The sequence below is a fragment of the Leptodactylus fuscus genome, chromosome 1 (genome assembly GCF_031893055.1).
Source record: "Leptodactylus fuscus isolate aLepFus1 chromosome 1, aLepFus1.hap2, whole genome shotgun sequence".
NCBI classification, from domain to species: domain Eukaryota; kingdom Metazoa; phylum Chordata; class Amphibia; order Anura; family Leptodactylidae; genus Leptodactylus; species Leptodactylus fuscus.
Genome location: NC_134265.1, coordinates 17,308,182 through 17,318,941, shown reverse-complemented (window position 1 = coordinate 17,318,941; position 10,760 = coordinate 17,308,182). Strand labels below are relative to the sequence as shown.

The 10,760-nt window shown below is 48.6% G+C and overlaps 1 protein-coding gene across 1 annotated transcript in view; it reads right to left on the bottom strand.

Moving 5' to 3' along the window:
- Nucleotides 1-9,493: 9,493 nt before the first annotated feature.
- The window catches only part of C9 (complement C9), a 28,661-nt gene continuing 27,394 nt past the window's right edge, over nucleotides 9,494-10,760 (bottom strand). Inside the window, exon 11 of the mRNA XM_075262356.1 lies at nucleotides 9,494-9,703. Coding sequence (XP_075118457.1) covers nucleotides 9,531-9,703 — 173 coding nt within the window. The 3' untranslated portion in view covers nucleotides 9,494-9,530. The remainder of the gene's footprint in view (nucleotides 9,704-10,760) is intronic.

Here is a 10,760-nt window from a genome sequence, read left to right as displayed (position 1 = left end):
GTGACAAGCTCTCCTGGACATCTCCTGGCCCTCCATCTTGGCCCAAGGACAGGACCCAATAATGCTACAGGTGAAGCCCCCAAGTATCTTACTGTATGATCCACCGTGCCCATGTATTGTACTCACCATGGTGCTGCGCTGCGCCCTGTTTGGCAGTGTAGACTAAAGCTTAATGATTATCCCTTGCACGGACTGGAGCTTGTGCTCACTACACTTCCTCTTTTTGTTGGCTTGTCTCACATTCCCTCTTATCACAGATCCATTATCTGGATTTATTGTTGCAGAAAGTTCCCTGTTTAATAGATATTTATGTAGTAACTAAGAGCACAAGAAAGGTCATATAATAGTACCAGAGACCACCAGTGCCAATCGGCACCTTATAGGGAGAGCGGGCCGTAGGTCTTCACCGTCTTCTGTTCCCTGTCTCGTCTTTTATTAATTTCCTTCCTTATTTTGATGCATAAAATATTGTGTAATTCAATTAGTAAGGCGAACGTAGCTATATATAGTATTTATTTACTTTCTGTACATATTTATAGGGTAGCCATCTTGAACTGTGAGGAACAGTACAGAGATTTGCTTTACAGCAGTCACATGGACACGAGGAATAACCTATTGACCTCTATGGGAGTGTGTTGTGGGCATGCTCTATGGGAGTGTGTTATGGGCATGCTCTATGGGAGAGTGTTGTGGGCATGCTCTATGGGAGAGTGTTGTGGGCATGCTCTATGGGAGTGTGTTGTGGGCATGCTCTATGGGAAAGTCTTGTGGACATGCTCTATGGGAGAGTGTTGTGGGCATTCTCTATGGTAGAGTGTTGTGGGCATGCTCTATGGTAGAGTGTTGTGGGCATGCTCTATGGGAGAGTGTTGTGAACATGCTCTATGGGAGAGTGTTGTGTGCATGCTCTATGGGAGAGTGTTGTGTGCATGCTCTATGGGAGAGTGTTGTGGGCATGCTCTATGGGATTGCGTAGTGTGCATGCTCTATAACATATACTTTAAGCGCTTAACAGGTAGGGGTTGGAGGTAAAAAGTGTTGTGGGCATGCTCTATGGGAGAGTGTTGTGGGAATGCTCTATGGGAAAGTCTTGTGGACATGCTCTATGGTAGAGTGTTGTGAGCATGCTCTATGGGAGAGTGTTGTGGGCATGCTCTATGGGATTGCGTTGTGGGCATGCTCTATAACATATACTTTAAGCGCTTAACAGGTAGGGGTTGGAGGTAAAAAGTGTTGTGGGCATGCTCTATGGGAGAGTGTTGTGGGCATGCTCTATGGGAAAGTCTTGTGGACATGCTCTATGGTAGAGTGTTGTGCGCATGCTCTATGAGAGAGTGTTGTGGGTATGCTCTATGGGATTGCGTTGTGAGCATGCTCTATGGGAGAGTGTTGTGGACATGCTCTATGGGAGAGTGTTGTGGGCATGCTCTATGGGATTGCGTTGTGCGCATGCTCTATGGGAGAGTGTTGTGGGCATACTCTATGGGATTGCGTTGTGAGCATGCTCTATGCCATATAATTTAAGCGCTTAACAGGTAGGGGTTGTAGGTAAATAGTGTCCATCTCTTCTCCCCTCTCACTCCAGCTGGTAGTTTTGGGTGCCCCAGTTCCCACTTAGGACATCAAGCCTAGGAATCTATTTTATGGGAATCTTCCCGCCATACCTTGTCTTCCAATTGAGGTTTATACCCTTTCCAGGATCTATTTCTTGAGGTTCTGATAATGATCTTGACTCCAGATTAACCCTGATCTTGACCTTTGCCTTGTTCCTGGATTTTGCTCCTGTCTTTCCCCCTGTTTTGTTTTACCTGGTACCAGTTGTGCTCCTCCTGGGCAGAGATGAACAAACCACTTCATCACGGGCCGGGTTCGACCCGAATGCCCAAAATTGTTCGGTCAAGATGTGCGATGTGCATTGTGAAAAATTATTATTTATACTCAGAGTATAATAGGTGGAGGCCTGAGGGGTAGAAAAAACCCCAAAAACATTCATCTCTTTTGGGCATCCAGCGATCTCCTGGTGACATCATACCCCTGATGTCACCTCTGAGGCCTGTAATTGGGCTACAGCAATCACATGTGTATACTGAGCATCATGATGTCATCAAAGAGACCAAGAGCGAGTGCGAATGGCGCAAGGAGACCCAAAACAGGTGAGGGAAGGTGAGTATAAATGTTTTGTATTCTTTACACCCCCGCCGGGTCCCCACCTGTTATACTCTGAATAGCCCTCACAGTATAATAATTTCACTTCCAGGTTCTCTGTCACCACCAATATTCTGTAGTATACAACCTGGGAGTCCAGAGAAGTTCTTTACCTTGTTACGGGTGACGACTGGTGAGATTCCGTAGACTCCGCACCCGAGTGTAGATGGCGCCAAACCGAGTGTAACTTAGTGACTCCTCATCTCTTAGTATTGTCGCCCATACAGGTGTCATGTATTCGGAGGCCTCCGAGCGGGAAGTATTTGCCCTGTCCGGAGAGTGCAATGCAGGCAAATACATATAACTTCCTCCCTTGTTGTATTACAGTAACCCAACACTACTTCACTTTTTACTCTTCCTGCTCAGAGAAGATTTCTGACTTTCCAGTACAGCCGGGTCCACCCTCAAATATTTTTTTTATTGCAGATTGAGCATCAGGTAAAGTTTTTCAGAGGGTTTTCCGGCCACAGCTGCTCTTCTATACCGATGACCATTTTCCAGTAGACTGATTCGCCAGTATCCATGGCCAGCTCCAGGTTTGTGTGGGCCCTTGGGCCCTGCACACATTATTATACCCCATAGTGGCCCCTGCACACAGTATTATCCCCCATAGTGGCCCCTGCACACAGTATTATCCCCCATAGTGGCCCCTTTACACAGTATTATCCCCCATAGTGTCCCCTGCACACAGTATTATGTCCCATAGTGGCCCCTGCACACAGTATTATGTCCCATAGTGGCCCCTGCACACAGTATTATGTCCCATAGTGGGCCCTGCACACAGTATTATCCCCCATAGTGGCCCCTGCACACAGTATTATCCCCCATAGTGGCCCCTGCACACAGTATTATCCCCCATAGTGGCCCCTGCACACAGTATTATGTCCCCATAGTGGTCCCTGCACACAGTATTATGTCCCATAGTGGCCCCTGCACACAGTATTATGTCCCATAGTAGCCCCTGCACACAGTATTATCCCCCATAGTGGCCCCTGCACACAGTATTATCCCCCATAGTGGCCCCTTTACACAGTATTATCCCCCATAGTGTCCCCTGCACACAGTATTATGTCCCATAGTGGCCCCTGCACACAGTATTATGTCCCATAGTGACCCCTGCACACAGTATTATCCCCCATAGTGGCCCCTGCACACAGTATTATGTCCCATAGTGGCCCCTGCACACAGTATTATGCCCCATAGTGGCCCCTGCACACAGTATTATGTCCCATAGTGGGCCCTGCACACAGTATTATCCCCCATAGTGGCCCCTGCACACAGTATTATCCCCCATAGTGGCCCCTGCACACAGTATTATCCCCCATAGTGGCCCCTGCACACAGTATTATGTCCCCATAGTGGTCCCTGCACACAGTATTATGTCCCATAGTGGCCCCTGCACACAGTATTATGTCCCATAGTGGCCCCTGCACACAGTATTATCCCCCATAGTGGCCCCTACACACAGTATTATCCCCCATAGTGCCCCCTGCACACAGTATTATACCCCATAGTGCCCCCTGCACACAGTATTATGTCCCATAGTGGCCCCTGCACACAGTATTATCCCCCATAGTGGCCCCTGCACACAGTATTATGTCCCATAGTGGCCCCTGCACACAGTATTATGCCCCATAGTGGCCCCTGCACACAGTATTATCCCCCATAGTGGCCCCTGCACACAGTATTAACCCCCATAGTGGCCCCTTTACACAGTATTATCCCCCATAGTGTCCCCTGCACACAGTATTATGTCCCATAGTGGCCCCTGCACACATTATTATGTCCCATAGTGGCCCCTGCACACAGTATTATGTCCCATAGTGGCCCCTGCACACAGTATTATGTCCCATAGTGGCCCCTGCACACAGTATTATGTCCCATAGTGGCCCCTGCACACAGTATTATCCCCCATAGTGCCCCCTGCACACAGTATTATGTCCCATAGTGGCCCCTGCACACAGTATTATGTCCCATAGTGGCCCCTGCACAGTATTATCCCCCATAGTGGCCCCTACACACAGTATTATACCCCATAGTGGCCCCTGCACACAGTATTATACCCCATAGTGGCCCCTGCACACATTATTATACCCCATAGTGCCCCCTGCACACAGTATTATCCCCCATAGTGGCCCCTACACACAGTATTATACCCCATAGTGGCCCCTGCACACAGTATTATCCCCCATAGTGGCCCCTGCACACAGTATTATGTCCCATAGTGGCCCCTGCACACAGTATTATCCCCCATAGTGGCCCCTGCACACAGTATTATGTCCCATAGTGGCCCCTCCACACAGTATTATCCCCCATAGTGGCCCCTTCACACAGTATTATGCCCCATAGTGGCCCCTGCACACAGTATTATGTCCCATAGTGGCCCCTGCACACAGTATTATGCCCCATAGTGGCCCCTGCACACATTATTATACCCCATAGTGCCCCCTGCACACAGTATTATCCTCCATAGTGGCCCCTACACACAGTATTATACCCCATAGTGGCGCCTGCACACAGTATTATATCCCATAGTGGCCCCTGCACACAGTATTATCCCCCATAGTGGGCCCTGCACACATTATTATACCCCATAGTGGCCCCTGCACACAGTATTATGCTCCATAGTGGCCCCTGCACACAGTATTATCCCCCATAGTGGCCCCTGCACACAGTATTATGTCCCCATAGTGGCCCCTGCACACAGTATTATGTCCCCATAGTGGCCCCTGTACACAGTATTATACCCCATAGTGGCCCCTGCACACAGTATTATACCCCATAGTGGCCCCTGCACACAGTATTATCCCCCATAGTGGGCCCTGCACACATTATTATACCCCATAGTGGCCCCTGCACACAGTATTATGTCCCCATAGTGGCCCCTGTACACAGTATTATGCCCCATAGTGGCCCCTGCACACAGTATTATGTCCCCATAGTGGCCCCTGCACACAGTATTATGTCCCATAGTGGCCCCTGCACACAGTATTATGTCCCCATAGTGGCCCCTGCACACAGTATTATGCTCCATAGTGGCCCCTGCACACAGTATTATACCCCATAGTGGCCCCTGCACACAGTATTATGTCCCATAGTGGCCCCTGCACACAGTATTATGTCCCATAGTGGCCCCTGCACACAGTATTATGCCCCATAGTGGCCCCTGCACACAGTATTATGCCACATAGTGGCCCCTGCACACAGTATTATCCCCCATAGTGGCCCCTGCACACAGTATTATCCCCCATAGTGGCCCCTTTACACAGTATTATCCCCCATAGTGTCCCCTGCACACAGTATTATGTCCCATAGTGGCCCCTGCACACAGTATTATGTCCCATAGTGACCCCTGCACACAGTATTATCCCCCATAGTGGCCCCTGCACACAGTATTATGTCCCATAGTGGCCCCTGCACACAGTATTATGCCCCATAGTGGCCCCTGCACACAGTATTATGTCCCATAGTGGGCCCTGCACACAGTATTATCCCCCATAGTGGCCCCTGCACACAGTATTATCCCCCATAGTGGCCCCTGCACACAGTATTATCCCCCATAGTGGCCCCTGCACACAGTATTATGTCCCCATAGTGGTCCCTGCACACAGTATTATGTCCCATAGTGGCCCCTGCACACAGTATTATGTCCCATAGTGGCCCCTGCACACAGTATTATCCCCCATAGTGGCCCCTACACACAGTATTATCCCCCATAGTGCCCCCTGCACACAGTATTATACCCCATAGTGCCCCCTGCACACAGTATTATGTCCCATAGTGGCCCCTGCACACAGTATTATCCCCCATAGTGGCCCCTGCACACAGTATTATGTCCCATAGTGGCCCCTGCACACAGTATTATGCCCCATAGTGGCCCCTGCACACAGTATTATCCCCCATAGTGGCCCCTGCACACAGTATTAACCCCCATAGTGGCCCCTTTACACAGTATTATCCCCCATAGTGTCCCCTGCACACAGTATTATGTCCCATAGTGGCCCCTGCACACATTATTATGTCCCATAGTGGCCCCTGCACACAGTATTATGTCCCATAGTGGCCCCTGCACACAGTATTATGTCCCATAGTGGCCCCTGCACACAGTATTATGTCCCATAGTGGCCCCTGCACACAGTATTATCCCCCATAGTGCCCCCTGCACACAGTATTATGTCCCATAGTGGCCCCTGCACACAGTATTATGTCCCATAGTGGCCCCTGCACAGTATTATCCCCCATAGTGGCCCCTACACACAGTATTATACCCCATAGTGGCCCCTGCACACAGTATTATACCCCATAGTGGCCCCTGCACACATTATTATACCCCATAGTGCCCCCTGCACACAGTATTATCCCCCATAGTGGCCCCTACACACAGTATTATACCCCATAGTGGCCCCTGCACACAGTATTATCCCCCATAGTGGCCCCTGCACACAGTATTATGTCCCATAGTGGCCCCTGCACACAGTATTATCCCCCATAGTGGCCCCTGCACACAGTATTATGTCCCATAGTGGCCCCTCCACACAGTATTATCCCCCATAGTGGCCCCTTCACACAGTATTATGCCCCATAGTGGCCCCTGCACACAGTATTATGTCCCATAGTGGCCCCTGCACACAGTATTATGCCCCATAGTGGCCCCTGCACACATTATTATACCCCATAGTGCCCCCTGCACACAGTATTATCCTCCATAGTGGCCCCTACACACAGTATTATACCCCATAGTGGCGCCTGCACACAGTATTATATCCCATAGTGGCCCCTGCACACAGTATTATCCCCCATAGTGGGCCCTGCACACATTATTATACCCCATAGTGGCCCCTGCACACAGTATTATGCTCCATAGTGGCCCCTGCACACAGTATTATCCCCCATAGTGGCCCCTGCACACAGTATTATGTCCCCATAGTGGCCCCTGCACACAGTATTATGTCCCCATAGTGGCCCCTGCACACAGTATTATACCCCATAGTGGCCCCTGCACACAGTATTATCCCCCATAGTGGGCCCTGCACACATTATTATACCCCATGCACACATTATTATACCCCATAGTGGCCCCTGCACACAGTATTATGTCCCCATAGTGGCCCCTGTACACAGTATTATGCCCCATAGTGGCCCCTGCACACAGTATTATGTCCCCATAGTGGCCCCTGCACACAGTATTATGTCCCATAGTGGCCCCTGCACACAGTATTATGTCCCCATAGTGGCCCCTGCACACAGTATTATGCTCCATAGTGGCCCCTGCACACAGTATTATACCCCATAGTGGCCCCTGCACACAGTATTATGTCCCATAGTGGCCCCTGCACACAGTATTATGTCCCATAGTGGCCCCTGCACACAGTATTATGCCCCATAGTGGCCCCTGCACACAGTATTATCCCCCATAGTGGCCCCTGCACACAGTATTATCCCCCATAGTGGCCCCTGCACACAGTATTATCCCCCATAGTGGCCCCTGCACACAGTATTATGTCCCATAGTGGCCCCTGCACACAGTATTATGTCCCCATAGTGGCCCCTGCACACAGTATTATACCCCATAGTGGCCCCTGCACACAGTATTATGCCCCATAGTGGCCCCTGCACACAGTATTATGCCCCATAGTGGCCCCTGCACACAGTATTATCCCCCATAGTGGCCCCTGCACACAGTATTATCCCCCATAGTGGCCCCTGCACACAGTATTATGTCCCATAGTGGCCCCTGCACACAGTATTATACCCCATAGTGGCCCCTGCACACAGTATTATGTCCCATAGTGGCCCCTGCACACAGTATTATGTCCCATAGTGGCCCCTGCACACAGTATTATCCCCCATAGTGGCTCCTGCACACAGTATTATACCCTGCACATAACTAGGCCCCAACTTGCCCAGAGAGGTAAGTAACACTATTTTTTATGTCCCCTTACCTCTCCCGGACCTCTGATCATTATACTCGGGGGTCTGAAAAGACCCCCGAGTATAATAATAGTGTTTGTGGGTCCCAAATAGGGCCCATTACCGGCTGGAGTAACTCTAGTCGGTAACAGCCTATTAAGAAAAAAAAAAAACGTAGCGGCTGTCGTCGGGCCCCTAATTTCCCAGGCCCTGTGGCAGCCGCTATCCCTGCTACCCCGGTAGTTACTCCCCTGTTCAGGGGTGTAGTTATAGGGGGTGCAGCAGTAACAGTCGATACCGGGGCCTGATGGGTCCCTAAAGCTCCCTCTGACACACAAAATATATCACTAGATTTTGCCTTGGGGCAGGTTACGCCTCTGAGGAGCTCCGTTGCCCTTGGGACAGAATCTGTTTAGGGACTCACCAGGGCATCAGAGATTGGGGATTCTTTTGGGGTACTGTCCTTGTAAGAATGGGAAAGCTTCATCATTGGGCTAAGACTAGTATCAGGCCCGGGATAGGGAGTATAACAATAAATCCCAATGGGACCCTTCACTACTTGTGTCTTAGTACTGTGGCCTCATCTATTGTTTGATGGTGTCAGTGAATTTTAGGTTTTTATTTGTGCTCTTTTTCTAGCCGTTGTGTTTATTGGGCAATGTTTTCTCCGCTCACAATTTACTGCAATTCTAACACATCAACCGCTCTTTGGTTTTAATGTTATGGCTGATGGGTGTATACTCTATAGGGTAGAATTATCCATATACTGTATTGTACCTCTATTTCTGAGTATGTCATACCTAGCAGCATGGTATATAGAGTATACACATAGGGGTATTTACATAGGGATTTGATGTCTGATTTCACCACAGTTTGACCTGTTGGACCCCGTGAAGGGCAGACGACCATAAACTTGGAAACAACAAGGATTATGGGTAATGTTTCCCAGTAGCAAACAAGATATTGGGAAATTCTGACTGGGATCAGGCTCATCTATGGTGTCCTCCAAGGATATGGTTCCTACCAAGTGATCTAGAAAAAACATCTCTAGAGAATCGTATCTCGCAGACATTCCAGGGTGATAAGTTACCAAGATCCATCAGGAGTTGTAAGTGACTTGTGTAGTCCATTTGGGTTCATCGTTAGGACTAGGAGCATTATAATTAGGAGTTTTAGTGACCATTGGACATCCCAAAACTGGTAAATATAGCTCAGTTCCTCCACAAAACACGACCAATGAGTAAAAAAGACACCGGTTACTTGATATATAGCATTTAATGAGAACATGTTACCTAAAATAGGGTTGGCGGTAAAATGGGTATAAGGTCAGAAGTTGCCCAATGGACCTCATTGACTCATAATAGGATCAGTTGGGTGATGTTGAGGTTTCCATTGTTTTGAAGGTACTAATGGACCTACTTAGGGATGCTTAAGCATGGAACCTTCCTTGTGGTTTCTCCTGTACATGGCCTTCCACCATGTTGAGGCACTGGGTTGTTGCAAGTTCGGGTTCTTGTCTCTTCATCGTTTATGCAGGTAGGGGAGGATTTCCAGCAGCTCCAGCCTCCATCCACAGGCTTTGCAGGTTCTATAAGTAGACATAGGAAATTAGTAAATACAGAAGATCGGCTTATCTTACCATAAGGGGTGGTCAATGTAATTTAAGATGTAAAGGCCAGCTCTAGAAATATTGTAACAGTTCAGCACTCTGGAGTATTCCATGTATATGGTTTGGTGATGTCATATGGTCAACGGCAAGGGTGATGGAAAGTCTACTATAGGGTAATGGCGTATGTAGTTGGACAAGAGCTATCTACATTGTAATGGGGATGATGAGAGATGTGCTACATGAAGGTGTTGGCTAGTATCCATATAATATCTGTAGTAGCATCATATGTGCTACTACAAATGGTGGGATATGTCTTAGGGATGGAAGACGACAGAGTTTCACCGCTAGAACTAGACTAAGGAACTCAAGGAGAATGGCAACTGCAGAGAGAAAATACAACTAAGGCCTCATACTCACGACTTAGTGTGAAGTCCAAGGAAAGTTCTGATACTCCATTCCGTGCCTTATCATGCACCTCAAAATATAATTGGAATGGAAAGGAACCCCTTATTTACATCAATGTAGCATGGAAGGCACTTAGATGCCTGAAATATTGGAGCCCCTCAGCCTACACACCTGGCCATGAGCTTGGGGCCTAATGTAGCAGCTCTTTTTCCCTCTCTCACAGCGAAGAAGTCCTTGCATATGCTCAAACACTAAGAAACATCTAGATAACTTTTAACAAATAAGTTGCATACATTCAAAGATTTGTCTCATCCATATTGGTTAAAAGTTTATCGTAGGGATGATGGGTGAGGGGCTTCTGGATAGGAAGAAAGAGAGTTTTTCTGGTTCAGCAGTGATAACAGGGCGATGGATTTGTAGGATAGGTCATCAGTATCCGATCGGTGGGGGTCTTGTGCCTGGACCCAGATATATGGCTCCTAGCAAAAACCCAAGACAGTTCTGTAGCCCTCAGTGGGATTGACCCCTTGACCATAGGTGATGCATGACAATGGAATGGAGGACGTTGTATCCCTAGTTTTTGTCTACAACACATTTCTTGATACTTTTTGGCTCCACCCTCAACCAGAAA